Genomic DNA, 23,315 nt, shown 5'->3' with positions numbered 1-23,315 from the left:
TAGGTGGCAATTTGTTTTAAGAACAGCCCCCTGGATCAGGCCATCGGCCCATCTAGTCCAGCTTCCTCTATCTTACAGCAGCCCACCAAATGCCTCAGGGAGCACACAAGACAACAAGAGACCTGCATCCTGGTGCCCTGACTTAGCCCATTTCTAAAATCAGGAGGTTGCACATACACATCATGGCTTGCAAGCAGTAATGGATTTTTCCTCCAGAAATTGGTCCAATCCCCTTTTAAAGGCATCCAGGCCAGATGCCATCACCACATCCTGTGGCAAGGAGTTCCACAGACCAACCGCACGCTGAGTAAAGAAATATATTCTTCTGCCTGTCCTAACTCTCCCAACACTCACTTTTAGTGACTGTCCCCTGGTTCTGGTGTTGTGTGAGAGGGAAAAGAGCATCTATCATTTTGCTTCAGTGCTGCTCTGCACACAAGCAAACAGCAGCAGCAAAACAGCATGCTAAGTGGAGGCTAGACTAGAACCTTGACGAGCTACCTTTCTACATGCAGGGAAGTGTGTTTCGGGGAGGGAGGCAGGAGAACACTCAGCCCTGTCAGAGCCCAAGCCTATGGAGGTCTGCTCAGAAGTAAGTCTCATAAGAGTCAATGGGGCTTACTCCCAGGTAAGTGTGGATGAGATGACAGCCTCAGTCTCCTACTTGAAGTTGCTGCAGCATCACCTGCTCATCCTGCTGGACGCTACTAGAGTTTGAGCAGAGAGGCACCCGGCTTAAGGCAGTGGTAACCTAGCAACGATTGTCCTTTGTGCGCAGGAGGGATGACAAAGGGGCATCGCCGCCCTCTGCAGCCGGTCCTTCCCATAGAGTCTGGAAGATCACAAGGCCCAGAGTGTCGGCATTCCATCGAAGGTCGCCGTGAACGCTGGAAGGTATCGTTCTACGCCTCGCCACCTCTATGGTGACGAGCCCTCTGCTTTCCAAGGATACCTGTCTTCTCTGGCGCGTCGAGAGGCTCACATCCGTGGCAGCGGCTCCAATTGCACCGGAAGTGCAGCCTTTGTGTCACTCTAGTCCATGCCTTTCTCTAGATGTACGTCTTGACGTCATGCAACGGGAGGGGGAGGGGGAGAAGCAGGAGGCGCGGCCGGATGTGGGAGGGGCACGAGGGCCTTCCGAGGCTGTGCTGCTGGCCGGATGCGGGGCGCCTCAGTGAGTTTTAAGAACGGGAGGGGGAGGGGCAGGCTTAACTGTGGACTCGTTACGGCTCTCGTGAAGAAGGGGGGCGGGTGGGTGCGTGCCTGCCTGTTACCTGCGGGGAAGCGGTTGGGGGAAGGGAAGGGACGGAGGAATTGTGTCCTCCCCCCCCCGCGTCGGAGCTGAAGTGCTGCTGCTCCCAGTCTGGGGGGTCCGGCTGGCCTCCGAGGGAGACTGGGGGGTCCGAGCTGAGTGGGCAGGGCGTGGCTGTGCTGGTCACGGTGGTGTTGCTGGGTCGCCCCAGCTTGGTGCTGTCCAGGCAGGAAGCCCAACCCTAGCCGTGTCTACTCAGAAGTAAGCCCCATTAGAGTCAATGGGGCTTCCTCCCAGGAAAGTGTGGAGAGGGTGGCAGCCTGAGTTCCCCTTATCACTTTAGCTGCGGCAGTGCTCATTGGTGGGCATGACCTTCTGCAGAGTTGTGAACAAAATGACAGGTCCCTGCCCTGAGGAGCTTACAGTCATCCCACATTTGTGCAGAGGGAAGGAGAGGTGGAGAGGGGTGAGGCCAACTTGCACCGAGTGCCATTGTAGGTACTGAAAGTTTCTCCCTCCCCCCCCAGCTGTATTTCCAAATGTGGACAGGACGTCACTGTGCTTTTCTCTTTCAGTTCACAGTCATTCCCTTGAAAAAAGTTCTTGCTGCATGAAACCAAGAGCCACCTACATTCTTTGTGAGGATCTCAGGCGCTACAGATGACCCACCAGAAACAGGCCAGTGGCTCACCAATGAACCACAGCCTATCTTCTGCTTCAAAACCCATTTCTGTTCTGTTATACGCCTGCAGGCGTATATATTTGTTCCCTGTTGCATATATGCAACGTTGGGCCGAAATGGCTTAAGCCATGTCCAGCAATAAGGAAAAAGTGACAGCTGAAAGTATAGAATAAGTCCTTTATGTTCTAAATAGTGACTTTTTTCTATACTTTGAGCCCTCATGCTGTCACTTTTCCCTTATTGTTGGATGTGGCTTACTGAAGCAGAAAAAAGGCTGGGGTCCATTGATGGCCCACCAGAAACCAGCCTGTGGCTCATCTCTAGCACCTGAGATCCTTGCAAAGAATGCAGAACTAGGTAGTTCTTTGTTTCATTCAGCAAGAACTTATGTCCCCAAGCAAGAGGGCATATGTGGGTTCACTGAACCACCCCTTAGTTTTTTTTCTTAACTGTCAAGAGATTCTAATTATACCATCTTGCTTTGTTAATTTAACCAGTTTTTGCCCAGCCCACAAGTGAACACATTTGATCCCTATTGCATATATGCAACGTTGTACAGAAATGGCTTAAAATATGTTGGTGGATCACAAAGATTCTAGAGTACAAAAAAGAAAGGTAGACTATACAAGGCCGAGGATCACCCACTTCTCTATTTAAGGGCTTTCTAAGTCTGTCGTTTTGACCATCTTGCAGTGTTTTAGTATCCTTTGCCATCTCCACCAGATGTCCATGGAGGACGATCATGACCACCTAGCAAGCAAATTTTTCTGCACAGGCAGAAAAGCCCTGGGTCTTAAGTTACCATCTAGATTCATAATGAGAGAATGGGGTACAAATACATACTTAAATGTAGTTTAGTGCTAGTATAGTTGATGATTGGCAAGTTTGCTACTGGATGTATTGGTAAGGTTGGCCCAAGATCTCCTGGTGCCTGAGGCACTGTGCCAAATGCTATCTCTCCCTTATCTGGTGTTGCACTTATCTCTACTCTTTGTAATCCTTGATGATGCTGTAGCCCACCATTTTCCTCTCCTCCACACTTCTTCCATTCTGTCCACTCTTCCCTTTCCAATTCAGGGAGCAGGGAAAGGGGGAGAGTAGGTGGATATGGGTCGCTGACCCCCAGTGATCTGCTGCCTGAGGCAGCTGCTTCAGTTAGCCCCATTGATGGGCCAGCCCTGTGTATCAGTATACTTGTAGCAATATTTGTGTTATTGTGTGATGTGTTATAATTCAATAAACTTCCATAAGCAATATCACATTTTGCTATAAGTTTAATTAACAGTGAAACCCCCAATGTATACTGCAAAAATTCCAGAGTCTTGTAGCACCTTAACATTCATTGTAGCAATAAATGTGCCTTATTATTAAACACCACAAGACTTGGTTGTGTTTGTTGCAGCAGACTAATGCAACTACCACTTTGAAAACTGATAAATACCTTTTCCAAAGGTATTAGGCAAGTGTTTTTTTTCTTCTGAATTTAGGAAAAGCTAAAATCTTCCTGTTGCTTATCAACAAGTTCCCATCCCCTTGTTTGTTGAACAGTTGGTGATGTCAAAAAAGGTTTCAGGAACAGTCTGATTGCTCAGATATCGGCAGTGCATTATGCACAAACAATACTGTCTTTGTGAAGGAAGCTAGAGACCTGTTTGGCTGAACAGATGGAGCTCTGGGGGGCAGGTAACAAGTTTAAAGGCTAGAAAGTGAAAAGAATGCCTTTGAGGCAGGGAAGTTAAGGGGAAAGTAGCTGAAGGAAGGATGACAAAATACAGTAGGCAGTGGACTTAGATGCAGGGATCTGTGGAAGACGCAGAGAACTGACAGAAGTCAGTACACGTAAAATAAAAGAGTCTGGAAAAAAGAACTCAACATAGGGCATGGGGACATGAAGAGTTGCAAGGTACTATCATGAGCAGGGAGGGAAAGAAGCTGAGTGGAAAGCAGTACAGGGTTACAGTAGGGAGCCAGGCAGGCTGATAAACAGAGATTTGAAAAAAGAATGGATTGAGGCGGAAGCTTGAATGCAAAGCAGAAAAAGGAAACTACATTCAGAGTTCAGAGATTCTGGTAGTAGGAAAAGAATGGAGCAGCAAAAAATTTTGGAGCCTTGGGCGACTCTGGGCCAAGGAAGCAGGGAAGTCAAAGAGGTGGTGATGGGATCTTAGATTCATATACTATATTGAACTGAACAAATGATTGACCCATCTAACTATACGTATTCAATAAGCAAGCTGGTTTATTCTTAACTATGCATTTTAATCCTCCACTGGCTAGGGGATTATGAGAGATCCCAAGCCCCCTGGCTTTATTTATTTATAAAATATTTATATCCTGCCTTTCCCCTCACCATTAGGAGGTCCCCAAGGTAGCTTAAGATATTTTTTCCCTACATTTTAGTAGAATACAAAAGTGGGGGGGGGGGATACCTCTCTGGCAGCTTCTCTTCCTCCTCATCACAGGGTAGATGGTGTTTGGTGTGGGGAAAGTGCACAGTGCAGCTGAAAAATGCATTGATCTCACAAAAATCCTCCCTATCCCATATTATCCTGGAAGTGGAAGTGGGCCATTTTTTGTCTTGTTTTGCACTAGGCTTTGGAGAATCTGAAGCCTCTAAAGGCAAAATCTATGTGAAATTCTTATCACTGTTTCTGCTTCTTCCAAGCCTCGTGCAAAATATGAGACCAACCTCTCCCTCCCTCTGAGATCTTCATGTGTGCCAAAGGATAGCAAGGAGAATTGATAGTCATCACAAATAATGGCTGCCTAAGTCAAGCCTGAATTGGTCTTTTGCTATGGTTCAGGCCACATAATCAAGGATGAAGTTTTGTGTGCTTTACTGTGTATAGAGCAGGATTATTTGTTTAATTAAAATGGATAAGTGGGGCAATAACTTATTGAGTTTGTTGTTTTGGTGCACAACTAACAGGCTGTGGTTTTGTTAACAGTTTTTAGAGAGGAAGAAAATGGAAAGTAATGCTGTTCTGCTGGAATCGAAATCATCACCAATCAACCTCCTAAATGAAATGCACCAGCTGCGACTCCTGGGCCACCTTTGTGATGTGACTGTGAGTGTGGAGTATCAAGGTGTCAGGGCAGAGTTTGTTGCTCACAAAGCTGTGCTGGCAGCAACGAGCAAGTTTTTTAAAGAGGTATTTCTTAATGAAAAGGGCATGGATGGACCAAGGACAAATATACTCTTGAACGAAGTCCAAGTTGTGGATTTTGCATCTTTTCTTGAGTTTGTCTATACTGCCAGGGTAGAGGTGGAAGAAGATCGGGTTCAGCGTATGTTGGAAATAGCAGAGAAGCTCAAGTGCTTGGATTTGTCAGAAACTTGCTTTCAGCTAAAGAAGCAGATGCTTGAATCAGTGTTGTTGGAGTTGCAAAATTTTTCAGAGTCACAAGATGCTGAAGAGGACAGTGGTGCACAACCAAGCAGTTTGTTAGAACCAAAGGGACTTCTTGAAGCCCAAGGTGACAGTGTGGACTATTTTCCAAATGCCCCACTTGAAAGGCCCCGGGGTGGAGAGGGCTTTGAGGCTCCAGCTGCTAAATTAAAGGAGAAGTTAGAGAAGAAGAAAGAAGTCTTGAAGACTCCCTGTGCCAAAATCAGGAGAGCCAGTGGGAGACTGGCTGGCAGGAAAGTGTTTGTGGAAATACCCAAGAAAAAGTACACAAGGCGTCTGCGAGAGCAACAAAAGTATGCTGAGGCTGCTGCTGAAGAGAGCAGTGTCTCCAAAGACCAAGGTGTGCAGGAGGAAGAGAAGGAAGAGGTGGAGGAGGAGGAAAAAGAGCAGGTGGCAAACACTGTGAAGCCTGAAAACAAAGAGGGTCATGGCACCATTGAGCTGGAAGAGAATGTGACTAAATCTGAGGAGGACAAAAAGAACCGCAGTGGCAACTTCACCTGCAGTACCTGTGAGCGGGAATTCTTGTACGAAAAGAGCTTTCTGAAGCATATAAAGCACAGCCACGGAATTGCAGCTGAAATTATTTACCGCTGTGAAACGTGCAGCCAAACTTTTGCCAACCGGTGCAATCTCAAAAGCCACCAGCGCCACGTCCACAGCAGCGAGCGCCACTTCCCTTGTGAGCTCTGTGGTAAGAAGTTCAAGAGGAAGAAGGACGTCAAGAGGCATATTCTGCAGGTTCATGAGGGTGGTGGGGAGCGTCATCACTGCCTACAATGTGGAAAGGGTTTGAGCTCCAAAACGGCCTTGAGGCTTCATGAAAGGACGCATACAGGCGACAAGCCTTATGGGTGCACAGAGTGTGAGGCTAAGTTTTCTCAGCCCTCGGCACTTAAAACACACATGAGGTATGGACAGTCTTAACTAGCCTTGTTAGTTAAATCTCTGATCAAAAAGGTAAAGTCCCCCTCCCTCCAGGTGGCTCACCAGCCTTCAAATAAGTAAATTAGGATTGGACAGACTCATAAAATTTCAGTATTTTTGGTTTTTTTCTTTCTAGGGGATAAAAGGCTGATGCTATTGCACAAATCACACATCTATGTGATTACATAGAACAAACTATGATCTAGTGGCCATTTGCTTTAAAGCACATGTGTACTTGAACTTTCATGGGGGGGGGCCATAGTTCAGTGGTAAAGCACATGCTTTGCAAGCACAAGATCCCAGTTTCAGTCTCTAGGTAGTCTCTGGCTACTACCAGTCTGTTTCAACAGCATTCACCTAAATGAATTAATGATAGAAGGCATCTTCGTATGAGTAACCTCCTAAATAACTGGGAGTAAATTCATGCCTTTGTTAAAGCACTGGTGAGATTAGCATCCTGATTCAGTACACTAATAGGAAGAATTCTAGAACTGCAAGTGAAATAAGCAGTAAAATTGGCATGGAACAACTGGTTACAAGCTTATGCATTGGTAACAGCCCTCAGAAACAATGCCAGATTTAGCCCTTTCCATCTGTATATGCAGTTTCCAAATTTAATGGCAAATGGCACACTTTGAGCACTGAAATTGACTGACAGCAACTTCTTGTTACTGATTGCATAGCAATAAATCACGTTTCTGCAATCTCCACTTATGACCTAAGAACCAATCAGAAGATAACCTGAATATCACTGTATCTCTAGTTTACAACATTAGGGTCTTTCTTAGACTTACTTATGTTGTTCATTCCCCCCCCCCCCCCAAGGACACTTCTGGTCAGCAGGTACTCCTGAATTTTTCATTCATGAATGGGAAAAGGCCATAACATGAGAAGTGTGTTCTTGCAAAGCACTGAGCAAGAACTTCTGTAACAGATTCCAGGTTTAGGAACATTGGCAGCCTAACGTTTCCTCCACTACTTTGAAATTGTTCTGGCTCTGACTTGTGCCACTAGTTCAGAACATGATTGCAGTGCTGTGAGTGGAACTTAGAGATGTATAATCAGTGCCCTACTAACACTTCTATTTATGTTTCCCAAGAAATAGGTAAAGTGTTGTTATCAGTTTACTAAACTGGAATAATGATGTTACAAGTTACATACATCTTCTAGTTAAGTTTTGAACAATGTCTTAAGTACAGACATGCCCCGGTATCCACAGATTCGGTATTCACAGTTTCAGTTCTCCACGGATACCATGGAGATCAGGGACACTTCTTAAAAAGTAAGGGGAATATTTTTTTAAAAAATCTTGTTTTACCAAGATTTTTCCAACTTTCCCCTATTTTTTTAAAGGTGTCCCCAGTATCCACTGTTTCAGGTATCCATGGAAGAGTCTAGAACTGAATCCCAGCAGATACCTGGGCACACCTATATAAAAAGTCATATCATATTGTGTTGGCAAAGGTTACCAGGAGAAAAGAGGCCCCACTCAAAAATTCAGTGATAACCTATCTTATGCAACAGCATTTTAGTGTTGTGTCGAGTAAACTTCACAGCCTTTTGAAATGCTCTCGAATAGCAGTCATGAGTTCACTGATTTTGCATGTAAAGTCAACATTGTATGTATTAGGGCGCAATCCTAACCAGCTTTCCAGCACTGGCATAGCTGTGCCAGTAGAACGTATGCTGCATCCTGCAGTTGGGGGGCAGTCATGGAGGCCTTCTCAAGGTAAGACAATGTTTGTTCCCTTACCTCGGATCTGAATTGTCCTTATGTCAGTGCTGGAAAGTTGGCTAGGATTGAGGCCTAAGGCTCTGAAGGAGTCTAGAGAACTAATGTTTTGGTAACTTGAATGGGAATAATGGAAAATGTAGCAGTCTCAAATTCACTTATTTCCTAACTAGGAGATTGGACAGATGCATACCCCTGCCATGGAAGGAGGACACGCTTCTGTCCTCCTTTTCCCTTACCTAAAAAGTACATGCTTTGCAGATTCTTCAGTTAGCACCTCTTCTGTTTGAAATGAACAGGAACCCAGCACTCCCTGTGCATGTTCAATGTTGACCAAAGAGAGGGGGGGGGGGCTGTATGCAGTGATTTTTGTAAGTACAAGGAAGGGGCAGGTGGTTGGGCAGACTAAAAAGTGCCTGCCCCTGCCTATTTGGTGCTTTATAAGTACCAAGTAGGCAGGGAGAAGTAATTTAGAACTGTGGCAGTTTTTTCCCCCCTCCTTCCATCAGCAGCACTGGAGGGAGAAGGGAGACTGCTGTTGCTGCTGCACTTTCGACTTGCTCTCAGAAAGTCAGAAGAGGGTTGAAGTGTCCTATGGAGCGGTGGGCTGGAGAGGGTGGCAAATAGACCAGCAGGGGTCTTGCCTGTTTACTGCTTCTCCAAAGGTGCCACTGTTTGTGAACATTTCACGTGGCCTTATGGATGGACTAAAGCAGATATCTTGAGTTCACTGTTTTACAACCTCACTCAATAAAAGAGAAATTCATACTTCACTCACCAATTCATAGTTGTCAAGTTTACAACTGGTCTCATGCGGTTCTTGAATAAATATCTCTGTGTTAACAGGACACCCCAAGAATTCTGAAAGGCTGGGCATGAGAGGGAACCCTCTTTCTTTGTGTTTGGCATGCTGGTCTGTTTTTCTGCCTCTGCACCACTATCATCTCAGAAGCAGTCTAGTCCCACCATGTTGGACCTGAACTACAGCCAGAATGGAGGCCTGTGGCTTTCCCTGTAAATTGTTTTTCTTCTGATAGGATCAAGTGCTTCTTGATGCTTTTGTATAGGAGTAAACTTGTGTAAAAAAGCAGAAAAAAAAGTGGTGAACTCTGCACATTTGGGGGCACCTGAGACGTCTTAGGTTCATTTATTTTTTTAGTTCGAGTGTTCGTAATCTGCATTATGCGTTCAGTTAGGACGGAAGAAGGAAGTCTGCTTGATAGCAAGCATCATTCAGTAATAGTAATAATTTCAGTAGTGTCCTTTGGAACACTAGACTCCTACAGGTAGGATGGACCCTAGTCTTGCAAGGTTGTCTCTTTGTGCTGAGTCAGGGATCTCTACCATGATAGGGCACAGTTAGATCCCAGCAGAAGAAATGGGACTTCCATGTAAGAACTCACATCGTGAATGATTGTGTTTCACTTCTTTTTGAAGGAGCAAATCTATAATGCTATGGCTCAGTGACTTCTACAAACAAAACATTTTTTCCACTCTTGAAAACCAAAATATAGGTTCTGTTAAATTGTATAATACATTTTTCGTGGGGGAAAATTTTACACTTCAGTGAAATCACATTAGTGGTCTTGTTAATCTGCTTTAAACTGGAGGAAAAAAATACATCTACTGTCTGAAAATCGAGGCATTTTATTTGTGGTTTTGATTAAAGCAACCCATTTTTAAGAATTAAATTGTTGGTGGTTTTTCGCAAAAATAGGACATGGAGGAAGAATAATTGACGTAAAACCTGTATTGGACCATCTATGTATTAAGAGTCAGGAATATTTCGCCTTTTTTAATCATACACTGTGGAAGCCTCATTATCTAAATCTTGTTCAGAAAATTTTTTGTAAATCTGAATCCAGACATAGTCATGATCCATTATAAGGCAATATGGGCTGTAAGAAGATTTCTGTGCATGCATCTTTTGTACCTCAGAGTGGGGGACTCCCATGCACACACAGGTGCTGGGCATGTGGTTTGAGGCTGAATCCAGTTTATGGGACTATGTGTGGGTTCCTGTTGCTAAATCAGCAGTTACAAAAACTACACATGGTTGGTACTGTCATGCAATGACAGTATCATCTGCTTGTTACTGCTTAATAGGAGGAGCAAGTGCTGTTATTTTCTTGATTGTGATATTTTCTCATTCTAGAATTCACACTGGTGAAAAGCCTTTTGTTTGTAGTGATTGTGGTGCAAGATTCACCCAGAATCATATGCTTATATATCATAAAAGATGTCATACAGGTAAGAGCTTTTTGTATATTCTGACTATTTGATTTAATGTATGATTTTGTTTTTGTATATATGAAAAGTATGGGGCCATATGGGCTCACACATTCCAGGTTCATCAAGTTTGTGATTTTGCATCACATGTTGGTAACACAGACCAACACACATTTTGCTTCCTTAAGCGTTATACCAATTCCTAGGTATATTTGGGGTGCCAATTCCAAAAATGGCATCCGTTTAGCGCTATCATGTCTAGTTTTGGAGACACAGCATAGTCTTTTTAGTGAATGGTTCAAGCAGCTTCCTTATGAGGAAACCTACGCCATGGGTTCCTTAGGAGGAAGCTGCTTGAACCATTCACTAATGAGGCTACACTATATCTCCAAAACTAGACGTGATAGGGCAAAACGGATGCCATTTTTGGAATCAGCACCCCAAAATTCATATCAAACCACCATAAAGTTTGGAAAAACTTTTCTGACCCTCAATTTTGTAGGCCTATACCTCCATGCTGATTTTCTGAGATAACTGTGAGTTGGGGGTTTTAAGTAACAGTGGGTATAATTTCAAATCACACATCAGTGCTGGTTCCAGGACAGAAAATTATGGGTTTGTGGTTTTTCATACATTGATATTTTGTTGTACTTAAGAGAAAAAGAGTTCAGCATCAACTCTGTGGTGCCTAGTTTAAAAGAAATCTTTCTTTAATATGGGTAACAGAGAGTGTTTGTGTGCCTTCCAAAGCTATTTATCCATGGCTCATAGGCTACTATTGGAATCATGAGAGCATCATTTTTTTAGCTTCAAGAAACACATTTCTAGCCCTCGTTGTTGTGTAGGTAGCCTTCACTTTAAAGTCTTTCTTGACCCAATTATTTTTAAGAGACATGAATGTAGGTTTTTTTATGAAATCTTGTGAGATCTTTATATGATTTTAAGGATCTGATATTTAGAGTATCAAATATCATTCAAAGTCAGAATTATGAACCTTGCCAATCAGATTGCTCACTTGGTGGAATAGAAATTGTTACTGTAGTGTCTACCTCTAGTACAAATGGTTTAGAGCAAACTAACTGCAGCCCTCCAGATCAAGATAAGTGACTTTCTCTCCAATCCTGTAAATTCACACAGAAGAGTTTGTGCTTCTGTAGCTAGTACTATAGTTTATCTGGGCAAGTCTCTTTGGGCAAGTCTAAGCACTCTCTTTCTGGTATTCAGTGTCAATGTCACTGTGTTGTTGTTAGTTGAATAGGTCCTGGATTGCTGTGCCTAGATGACTTCAGAAGGAGATTAGACAAATCTATGAAGGACAAGTCTATTGATACCTACTAGTCATTATGGTTACATGCTATCTCAAGTTCAGAGGCAGGGCATCTGAATACCAGTTGGGAAGAATGACAGTTGGAGAGAGCTATTTGCCCAAATGTCCCACTATTGGGCTTCCCAGAGACATCTTTTTGACTGGAGTCTAGTTCTGTGCCACACAAGTTTGTGAAATTCCATTTTGTTGTGGCTGAAAGTGTCATTTGTTATGAATGTAGCATAAGTGCTTCTGTAAGTGTGCTATTCCAGGTTGGCTCTTGGTGCCAGCCCAATATAGCTCCTGTATCATTACATTGATGCAATGTTAATGTAATTATGATCATATGAAGCTGACTTACATAGAGTGAAACAATTGGTCTGTCTTGGTCAGTATTGACTGGCAGCAGCCCTCCAGGATTTCAGATGAGTCTCAGCCCTACTTGGAGGTGCTGTGGATTAAATCTGAAACATGTTGAATGCAAAGGAGGTGGTTTACAACTGAGCTACTGCCTCTCCTCCGGTTGTTCCAATACCACCACCATTTTCAGATAATTGCTAAAACATTACCATGTAGGGTAATACCACAGGCGATGCATGATTTTGGATTTTGTCTTCTGTTCCGTAGGAGAACGACCTTTTATGTGTGAAACGTGTGGGAAGAGCTTTGCCTCTAAGGAGTATTTGAAACACCACAATCGAATCCATACTGGGTCCAAGCCATTCAAATGTAACACTTGCTTCCGAACATTTGCACAGAGGAATTCGCTGTATCAGCACATTAAAGTTCATACAGGTAGGAAAGCAAATGGTTGGCCCTAGAAAAACATTGGTGTTGAAAGCTTTTGTGTGAGCTAAATAGGGCATAGATTTGCTACTTATGAAGGGTTCTAAAAATTTAGTCTTTTTAGTTCTCCTGGTCACTCTGTAGGTGGTATGAAATGTATGACAAAGTATAGCTGGTCTTGTCGGCGAGCATGGGAATGGAAGAGGCAGAAGTACTTGTTTTTAAACATTTCTAAACACAGATTTGCTTGTTCATTTGTCTCTCACTTTGTGTCAGCCTGTCTCTGCTTGAAATTATTAATTTGAAAAGATCTTTTAACAGGCAGCCTTCTCAGTCACTTTTTCTGAAACACTCAGTTGGTCTTTCTCAACCTCTCCATCTTGGAGGAGTCCTTACTGACATTTGTCCTCTGTCACTTTTGGTATTACCTGCCCTCTGTTTAAGTGGTTCTTGTCAGATGGTATATTCCTTTACAGCTACCACACACAGGTTAGCTTTGATTTCTACTCTTTCTGTAATCCTCAATCATGCATTTGCTCTAGCCTTATTGGATCTGACTAGCATCCAAGTTCCCAGGGCTGTGATTGTCATGTCCACCTGTGGAAATGTTTTCTGCTTTACACTTCCCCATTGCAATTGCTGCTGTCCTCAGTCCTTTCTTAAACATACTTCCATGTCTGCTTCCAGTTAGAAATGAATATTTAGAAACTGCTAATAAAGTTACTCACAACCTTCTTGCGTGTACATACCTACCCACCTATTTTAACTTATTTCAGCCCAGTTCAGTGTTAAGTAGGCCTAGCTCCATTGAAATCAATGACATCATTCTTATCAGTTGAGATTCTGATTCTTGAGCTTTATTATTTGTATTTTAGCTGATCATAAAATATATTTAGTGCAACAACAAAGCAGACAGTTTTGCAGATATTTTTTAGTATTGCCTTCCTGTACATGGTTGTCATCAGAATTCTAATTCAGAACTTCTGCAGGAGTGGTCCTTTTTGAGACCCTCAAAAAGTAAAAGTTACAATGTTCTCTGTTACAGGTGAACGTCCTTACTGTTGTGATCAGTGTGGTAAACAGTTCACACAGCTCAATGCCTTGCAACGGCATCATCGGATTCACACAGGGGAGAAACCGTTCATGTGCAATGCTTGTGGTCGGACATTTACTGACAAATCTACTCTCCGGCGACACACCTCAGTAAGAAAAGTAGATTCCTAGTAGAAAACTACCTCTTTTTATGCTTTGTAGCAATGCATGTTAATGGTGCCCATTTATAGAAGGATGGAAAAACTGTATAATTTGAAGAGTGGCTATAGCCACTCTTGGGGATTTGGGGATTTTCTGATGGGGACTATTTTTTAAAATTTATTTCCCCTCTGAAATTGTATACATAACAAGAAGGCAGGCATGACTAGCCAATACTAGCCAAGGACATTTCCAGTTTTTTGTATTTAAGAAGCACCCATCAAATTTTTAGGTACACATAGTGGAGCCTGCTGTCAACTCAGGAATTTCAAGAATGACAATGCAGTCTAGAACTCATTTGGCTGAGAGGCATTTTGGAAGACAGACTGCATAAACCCAACACAATTTGGTGATTGTTTTAAATAAATTGACTTGAGTTTTTCACTGCCTTGAGCGTCCACAGTAGTGGGGGAAAACTGAGATTAAAATATTTTAAATAAACTTTCTGCTCCTCTCTGATGGTTTATAGTACTTCACAGTAAACGTGTTCCTGATCCGAGTAATTTTTTTCTGTAGTAATGTACCTATAGTGTACCTATGTACCTATGGTGGTGTGATGCAGAGTCAGGAGTTTCATCAGTATGTCCTAATTGTTGTAACTAGAAAGCTAAAATGCTGAATGAATAATGTGAACTATTTACTCATGAAGTGGCATTGCTCCCCCCCCCCAAAGTTTTTGTCTAGCTCTTCCTGAGCTTGTGGACCTTCTTTATTTTTCCTGTGTTTTGAGAAAGATACTACCTGTTCGTTACATTTTTGTAGACGTTTCTGTGGGCATAAATTGTTTGCCATTTGTTTATAGATTACATGAGTGGTGTGATAGAGTTCTAGATTTTTGCTGTTCTTTAATGAATTGCTAAAACTGTAGTGGACCAAAAATGGGTTATGCGGAGTTTGAGAGTGCTATAGAGGTAATGAGTCTCAGTGGTGGATTTTGTATTTTTCAGATTCATGATAAAAACACACCCTGGAAATCTTTTCTTGTGGTTGTTGAAGGAGCCTCGAAGAATAATGAAGATCATAAGACAGAGCTTCCTGATGAAGAGTATAATGTGGCTCGTTCTAAAATAACAGAGAAGCTGCTGTCTTTCTCTGAAAATGGGCACTATCAGAGTCTGACTTCTCTGCAGGAAAACGGATCCTCCATGGTAACAGACTGTAAATCAGGGAGTGCAGCAGGGGTCCAGGAAGCCCCCATAACGACAGCATTGCACGATCTCACAGTATTGCACGCTCAGACAGATTCTCTTCAGCCACCCCTTCACACCTTGGTGAATATGGAATAACATCATTTATTAAAGATTGTCTATTACAGCACCTGTGGACCATAAAAGAATCAAAGGCCTGTGGTGAATATTCTCAACTGACTGTGTTTATTTCTGGAATTCTCTTAATTGAAGAATTCTGTCTCATTCCATCTGTTAAGAGAAAATTACTTTCATATGTGTTGGCTGTGTAATTTAAAGTAGACTTCAGATTACACAGTCACAAAGCTGTGTGAAGTGAAGGCTTATCCTGTTTTCATCTAGATTTGTCTTTCCCTTGTCACAATGGTTTCTAAAGCTATAGATAACTTTTTAGTGGTCCCTTTGAAAGGAAAGTAATTCTGATCTGGTGCATCTCTTAACACCAATTTCATGTTGTATGGAAATAAATGTGAAATTATAGCACAGTCTAAGGGCCCAGTGCTTAATGCAGTTTTGATGTAGGTTATTTTTTTTTTAATGAGGTCTCCTTAAACTGTTAATGGGAAATACTTGACATTTAAGTTTTGAAACACTTCTTTTGGGAAATTAGTTTTGCAAAACTACATCGCAGTTTATATGAATCCTGTACTCGGTCTGCTTATTCCAGGCAGTTTGAAATGCATTTCAGAGTACTGTTACTGAATGTCTTATCCAGAACTTGTCAGGGAATTCGTCAAGCCTCCTTCTGTGGCTGAGCCTTCCTCCTGATGGGCACTCTTCAAGCCTTTTCTGTCTGCTTTGTTCCTCCTTAGTCCCTGTTATTCTGTGTATATAAATTATGTGCTTAGTGATCTTGCTCTTTCTATATAAACTACTGTGCACATCTTCACCTCTACCTATTCCCTGAACAGAAAGGACATTCAAAAGGAGCAACACTTCCAAACTGATCTTCATTCCTCAAAGGACTTTAACATTGTTCCCAGTCTTTTTTGAACCCTGTTCCCTGCTTGGTAGAGCAATAGATTTGGCCATAGAAGAGGACATTTTGTAATTCTTACATATCTCATATCCCTCAACCTGACTGCATTAGAGACTGCACATTTGTTATAAGTAAGTGTGGTTCTCCCCAAAATGACATTTTATGTTGGAGCAGATAGACTATTAATTCAAGTTTATAGTCATTGTCCTGATGTTTTCTAGGTAGATACTCTTGTTTTTATATTTGAAAATTTTTGTACCAAAGGCTGCATACTCTTGGAAAATACAATTTACAGCCAGAATTGGCATTCTACTCGTAAGTAATGGCTGGAAGCCATTTGGAAGGTAGAGTTGCTAATGCTTGCAGCTTAAATTTTCTAAAGGTGTTACCTGATGTGTGCATGAAAAGCAGATTCCATACAACTGATAGCTAGAAAACAGGACAGTATGCCAGGGGTGCCAAACATAAGGCCCGGGGGCCAGATGCAGCCCCCAGAAGCTCTATATCCGGCCCTCGGGCTCTCTCAGTACCACTGTCAGTTGCTCTCAGCTGCTGAGCTGTGACAGGTGTCTATGCTGAAAGGGCAGCCTGCAAGATAATTGGGCTCTCCCATTACCTTGAAAATATAATAACGATTTATGTATTTTTTCTTCTGTCATTGGCAGCTAAGAATTCCATAGAGAGAAAAAAGTGCTTATTTCTGGTCATGACTTGCTTAATGACATCACTTCCTACTGAATGGCAGCAGGATTCATGAATGCTCTATGGCCCTCTATATTAAATGAGGTTGACACCCTTGCTATACATCATGGTCAAGGCAAAGCAACGGCCAAAAGTTGAGGGAATACAGGTCTGCTCTTGAAGTGGATTTTTTTTTTTAAATGTAATCCTTGTCATTGGGATTACAGAAGCAGACTTGTTTTGATTTTTTGCAATAAATGCAATTGATACTGTGCCTTTTATTTTTAAATTCAGGAGAAAAAAAACAAAGTGCCAAATCCAAAATCAGTTTTAAGTTTTACTTTTGTCTGCCTACAGAACTTGAACTTGCTAGAATAACCATTAATATATTCATAAATAAGGACTATCCTTATCTACGACCACCAAGGAATTAAAAAAGTAGTATTGCTTTTAAGAGTTAGTGGTATTAGGCTTTCATTTCCTCTTTTCACCCAATTTAAACAAATCTGCTGTAGCTCAAGGTAACTGTTTTTAGCATAGTGTTACAGAAAAATATTAAAGAATGTTATTTCCTTTCCACCTTAAAGAATGCTGATTTACTCCTTTTTGTCTTCTGACATATTGAGGAACTAATGCTGCCTCTTATTTCATTCTGTAGGTTCATTCTCTGTCTTTCTGGTATGTCTTCTGATGCACTGCTTTTTAAAATTAACCATCACAGCCAGTTCGTCAAACAAAAGTTAACAGAAAAGTTTAACCAAACCACAATGAGGGTCTTCCTCTAATCTGACTTGGTATGACCCTGTACCTAGTTGTGGCAGTAGTATAACAAAGCTTTCATATAAGAGGGAAATAGAGAGTTGTATCCAAGTACTTCTACTCTCAAAGCAAGAAATTCTTTTCACAGAAGGAAATTCAGTATAGAATGGAGCATTTTATTCTCAAGGCAATGATGGAAACAGATTTATTAGTACAAAATGCCTTTGATCTTCAAGGTTTACTCTTCAAGGTTTACTCCAGCAGCAAAGCTTCATAAGTTCGCTGTTCATTTTGTCAGTTATAATGTATATTAAGCCAAGCTTTGCTTTCTCTGAAATTCCAAAGCCAAACATTAAATTAGGAGTTATTTGAAGAAGAAAAAAATCTTGGCCAACTGCCATAGAAACTCCATACCAGTTAGGACCCAGCCCTAATATCTTATTTGCAGAAAAGCAAAGCAATAAAAACATCAGTCCAACTATGTACCAGAGTTATTTTTTGTAATCACCTAAGTAGGAGTTTACCATTTACTCCTTGTTTACTTAATCAAATAAAAGGGACCTTTTTAGTGAAAGTGGACTTTTAAGAGGTTATATTTAAATATTTATTTTGTAAGCCATGTGCTCTTGACTATAGAATTCAAAATGACCAATTGCAAATATTTGTAGTAAATATTTAATTGTTAGTACCTAATGGGTAGGGATTTTTTATACTCCATGAAGGTCTGGAAGTGGGTTAACTTGTATGAACGGGTAAGCCCCATTAAAAGAATTTTAAATAGTGCCATTGATGTTTGTAATTGACTTGCTTGGAGAAAACTCTTACCTGAAGACAGCAAACTGTTTTCTATGAAGATGCCTCTGTTGTGATTCAGAATAATTGGGCATGTGGAGCTATTTATTTGATTTCTAAGTCTGCAATTTCACTTCGGTTCCAATATTTTTCATACACACAAGTTGGGTGGTATCCAGAGCAGCACTAGTACAAGGCATGTTCCCTGCATCAGGGAAAAGAATACCCAGAAACAGCAAGCAGAGCTGAACCTTCATTTGCAGTTTCTGGGTATTCCTTCTCTCCATGCAGCCTGTATCCACGCCATTGCTGAGGATCCCTTGACCATCAGCAGTGGGATTTGGAGAACTATAGTAGGAGGAACAGAAGATTGCTTGTTCCAACACTCATGTGCAATTACTACTGAACATTCCCCACTACATATTTATATCAGCAGTTAGATGGGCATGACGCAACATCAATATATTGGTGAAGGACAGGAGAGGAGTCTAAGGTCTTTACAAAGGCCAGTAAGCAGCTCTGGCTGCTACCCCAACCTTTAACAGATCCATAAAACTTTAACAGCATACTTTACAATCCAGGCAGCATATGATACACACTGAAACTTAAACAGTTTAAGGAAACAATGAAATGGCAGTTCTGGTCACCATGTCGCAAAAAGGATGTAGTGGACCTGGAAAAGGTTGCAAAAGATTTTGCCAGATCCCCAGTCCAAACTTTGCTTAGAGAACCTATGCTCACTTTAAGCTAATTAGCTCCCTTCTTTCCCCAACAATGGCTGTAGTTCTGCCCTGCAGCTACCCCACAGGTAGCTCGCCTGTTCAACCTGCAGAGGTCCTCCTTCCTCCCCTCTCCTGCCAGCAGCACCTCCCACCACTACAGCAGCACCATGGTCCTCAGCAGGTCTTGGGCTTGGCAACCACACACCTATCTCATTGTCTCCAGAAGTCCATTCATCCGTCTGTCCATTAGTCAGCCAACAGGTCCAGTAATCCTTCAGTTCAGTCCCCTTCCAAGCTTTCCTCCTACTACTACCCACACTTCTTTTCCTTCCTGCAGGAGCTGCTTTTAACTCTGAGGGCCTTTTTGCCTCCAAGTGGCTGCAGCTATGCAGCACACTCATTGCCATCTAAGGCCTTGGTGTTAACCCCATGCTTGCCTTTCAGAGCAAGGGGCCACTGTTGACACCACACCGTATCTCCTCAAGGGATCTTGCACATGTCCATTACGGTGTGACCAAAAGTATTAGTGGGTGGGGGCACCTCCTTATGAGGAAAGGCTACAGTGTTTGTGGCTCTTCAGTCTAGAAAGGTGGTGCCTGGGGGGGAACATGATTGAGATATATAAAATTATGCATGGGATGGATAGAGGGAAGTTCTTCCCCCCCCCCCCTTGCTCAGAACCAGGGACATCCACTAAAATTAACTGGCAGAAGAGTTAGAACAGACAAAAAGAAACATTTCCTTATCCAATGAGTAATTGATATGTGGGACTCCTTGCCACAGGATGTAGTGATGGAACCTGGACAAAAGGCTTTAAAAGTGACTGGACAGATTTATGGAGGAAAAATCCACCACAGATTACAAATCACCAAAGCTAACTTTTGTTTGTGTGTGTACATAGCCTCTATCATGCTGTAGTGATGAGCTAGCTCTACACTGGTCAGCTTTCAGCTCATCACATTTTTGGAAGAAAACTGGGTGTCCTATTATTATTAACAGTATTTATATATCGCCTTTCAACAAAAGTTCACAAAGCAGTTCTAACTGTACCTTCACTCAGCAAGTTAGTTTTATGTTGCTAGAAATGCCTAGAGTTGCTATTACCTTGTTCCACTTTAACAAAGGAACATTTTACGTTACCTCTCAGAACTGAAAACTCTGCTCTGCTGAAGACAAAATTTGTAAACAAATGGACATCAGTCCCCTGTTTATTGCTCAAATGGTCCCATGGATCATTTTTGTACAGTTGCTTAGAGAGACTAGCAAAAATACGATAGGATTAATAAAAACAACCAATCTGACTTTACTGTGAACAGCACACTTTAATGGCAATTCTCATGACAACTCAGTAATGCACAAAATTGAAAGTCACATCCAGCTGCAGCCCCTTCTTTAGTTAAGGACCAAACCCAGATCACTGGAGGTTGCAGTCTCATAACAAGTGTGAAGACTACATATTTTCCTACTTTAGACATGAAAAATATCAGAGTTGACAATGGTCTGTCATTTCTATGCATAATGTTACAAAAACAAGTAGCCCCGCCTTACCCGTACAACAATGCATGATTCAGTTAGTACACATTGACTTTAATTTCACAGATTCTGAAACCACAATACCAATGCACATTAATACACTATGAATGAATACAGAGAAGTTTTAACTCACTGGACCCAGGAGTGCTCTGCATATTTTTGTTTAAGATTTTTTTTTTACTCTGAGTATTTTCTTTAACAATGATAACATAACAAAAAGAAAGGGAGAAAGCAGTTAACATTTGTAAAGTCATCAATGCATTGGGCAATCTGCAAAAGGGTACGCACAGCCAGAAAGCCTCTTCGGGTGCAATCATAGTCAACTTTCCAGCAGAAAGGGCAAAGAGATAAGTGCAATGCAGCTCAGAGATAAGGGAACAAATATTCTTTAACCTTGAGGAGGCCTCCATGACTGCCACCCAACTGCAGGATGCAGTACATGCCCCGTTGGCGCAGCTAAGCTGGTGCGGGAAAGTTGGTTATGATTTGGGCCTCTGTGGATTTGGGGCAGTGAGTGCATCTGCACAAAATGAGGACTGCCTGGCTGGATTTGTGTTCATGTTTGAGACATTTCTGAAGCAAAACTAAGCTGCTGCCAAAAGATTTAGACTGAGCACTGCCCACAGCTTTTCTGCACAAAGAAACAGGTTGTGTGAATGCAGTGGTCAGACAGCTGATGCAGTGAGCTTTGATAAGAACAACCTGTTCTGGAGGGAAACATTATAGTCTTCCATTCCCAAACAAAGGAGTGGTACTAAAGTGCACGGTGCATGAAACATCTCTTTGGAGACCGGACATGTTGCCCTGATCCTAAATGGATGAGTAATGGAGGGTGGGGATGGGGTTTCACTATGTACAGGACCCATCTGAATGAACAGGATCTACTTTGAGAGCAGTACAAACCTGTTTCTGCATGAGTATTATCCTTGCCAAATTACAGCAACTTACTCAAAGGAAATCTCACACCAACCAACTAGACTTGCTTCCAAGTAAATGCGTTCTTTACTGTCACAATGCTGGAAGAAGGTGCCTTATTCAGAGTTCATCAATGACTGAAGGGGCACACCAGTCAAACACTTCAAATAGTACAGAGATGATGAATTAATCTGGCTGTTTGTGCATACACAAACCTGCAGCAGGCAGAGGTGCTTAGAAAAAAAGCCAGGAATTAATTTCAGGAAGGCATAGCACAAATTAAAGGATAAATGTGTCAAAAAAAATTAAAAAAAATAAATTTACATATATCTAGTTCATTTTCACATCCCACTTCTTTTAATTCATAGTGATGTATATATGGTTCCCAGATGGTCCACCCATCCAGGATTTGACCAGGCCTAGACCTGCTCAGCAAAGATATTGCATCATGTGCCTTCAGATCATGCCCTGGGCTATACAGTCAGCTATACAGCTCTGCAAAATCCAACTTCCTGTGCTTGTGAGCCCCTTCCACCACCAAATGCTTTTCTCTTAAATCCACTGCTGTACTCTACTGCCCTTCTCCCATCACCATCTAATTAGTGAATGCCACCCAGTATGGTAGCTGAAGCAAGTGAAATGGGCTCTGTGCATCTCTCTCTCTAGACTTCAACAGCCTAGAACCTTCGAAGCGGCAGCTGAGAGAAAAAAAGTGCTGCTGTTTCTCAGAAGAATAAAGCACAGTTTGGGAGAAGCTGAATAGAGGAAAGGCAGTGGTTGAAGGGACAATGATTCAGTTTGCACTTAACTGTTTGACTGTGGCAATTGCTTCCTACCCCACTCATTTAGGTCAGCATGGTTGAAGCCACACACACAAATGTAAAATAAATGACAAACTAGGTCAGGTCACGCAGGTCTAGTGTACCCATGCAGCAGGCTGAAGCTTTTTTCTGCAAATAAAAAAACTAGCACATGGGAGATGTTTCTAATTCCACCTACTCCCAGCTGTTCTAGTTTTCCACTTGAGAGGAATGCTTGGGTGTGGGCCATTCACAAATGTAGTTCACCCTTCTGCAGTGGTATCATCCATTCTAACATGTCAAGACTCTACCACCTCTTTCTGCCACTTGCGTAGACCAGGCCTGAGTTAACAGTTTGAAGCAAGTCGTCCCTGTACTGTGAAGGACTGGTAACATCTTTAGACCTAGGCTGTTTTGTATGTCCACATGCTCACATACACTTGCAACTGCATATAAAAAAAAAACACCAAGCTTTTCACCAGCACCACTGAAACGGCTCTATCATATTTGAACTCTTAATCTGACAGAAAACAGTATAATATATAATTTGGGCAAACTATTGCCTTTATGATGTGTTGTAAAGAATGTATACACTTTCATGGATCAAAGGTTTAGCGAACCCCGGTCTGGTCAAGAAGAAAATAATCTGCTTGCTGGTTACCAAAATATAAAAATGCAGTTCTTTTCTCTAAAAGAGACCAATATTTCTGAACCACACATATTCACAAACATTTTGATGGAAGCCTCTGAAGGACTCAATGCACACACCCCCATGCACGTATATGTGAACAAGAGCCACTCCAGTGCTTTCTTCACTATTGAAGTGGATGTGGCACCTCTGGAAAGCACATAGTGCACCAGAACTGCCACCCTGGAACCAATGTCTTCAGAGATTTATCAGAAAGCTCGCTCACTATTTTGAGACATTTTAGTTGGACTTAAGAATTATCCTACTGTATTTGGTTCTTCTTCTAATGGACCAACATATCTCCATATGATTTTAGGAATACAGGCACTGGTTACTATGTAACTAACATCTGTGGTAAATGTTTTCAGTTCATTCACATTATCAAATAGACACAAGTTCCACTGTAATTTGGATAACATTTGGACAAATGTACTATAACAATTTGCATTCCAGGTGGTCTATACCAGGGGTGTCAAACATAAGGCCCGGGGGCCAGATGCAGACCCCGGAAGCTTTTTATCCGGCCCTCAGGCTCTCAGCTGCTGAGGTGTTACAGCTGAAATGGCAGCCCACATGAAAATTGGGCTTTCCCAAAACTTGAAATATTATCATGATTTGGGTACTTTCTCTTTTGTAATTTGCAGTTAATGAGTTTCTATATGAGAACAGGGTCTGATTTCTGAC

At 42.0% G+C, this 23,315-nt stretch overlaps 1 protein-coding gene across 1 annotated transcript; it reads left to right on the top strand.

Annotated features, from left to right (window-relative positions):
* The first annotated feature begins 1,116 nt into the window (after window positions 1-1,116).
* On the top strand, window positions 1,117-17,929 carry GZF1 (GDNF inducible zinc finger protein 1). The gene is made up of 6 exons (XM_066639130.1): window positions 1,117-1,174; window positions 4,883-6,255; window positions 10,159-10,253; window positions 12,166-12,333; window positions 13,370-13,527; window positions 14,523-17,929. The coding sequence occupies exons 1-6, from the start codon at window positions 1,160-1,162 to the stop codon at window positions 14,859-14,861; spliced, it is 2,148 nt and encodes a 715-aa protein (XP_066495227.1). The 5' UTR covers window positions 1,117-1,159; the 3' UTR covers window positions 14,862-17,929.
* The last annotated feature ends 5,386 nt before the right edge of the window (window positions 17,930-23,315 follow it).

Source organism: Tiliqua scincoides, chromosome 1 (genome assembly GCF_035046505.1).
Source record: "Tiliqua scincoides isolate rTilSci1 chromosome 1, rTilSci1.hap2, whole genome shotgun sequence".
In the NCBI taxonomy this organism is placed as follows: Eukaryota; Metazoa; Chordata; class Lepidosauria; order Squamata; family Scincidae; genus Tiliqua; species Tiliqua scincoides.
This window is presented reverse-complemented; position numbering and strand designations above follow the sequence as displayed.

What these genes read in the sequence shown, in the direction of transcription:
- GZF1 (XM_066639130.1), top strand. An exon ending in GCACTTAAAACACACATGAG is followed by an intron (nt 6,256 to 10,158) that starts GTATGGACAGTC and finishes TTCTCATTCTAG; the next exon opens with AATTCACACTGGTGAAAAGC. An exon ending in TCATAAAAGATGTCATACAG is followed by an intron (nt 10,254 to 12,165) that starts GTAAGAGCTTTT and finishes TCTGTTCCGTAG; the next exon opens with GAGAACGACCTTTTATGTGT.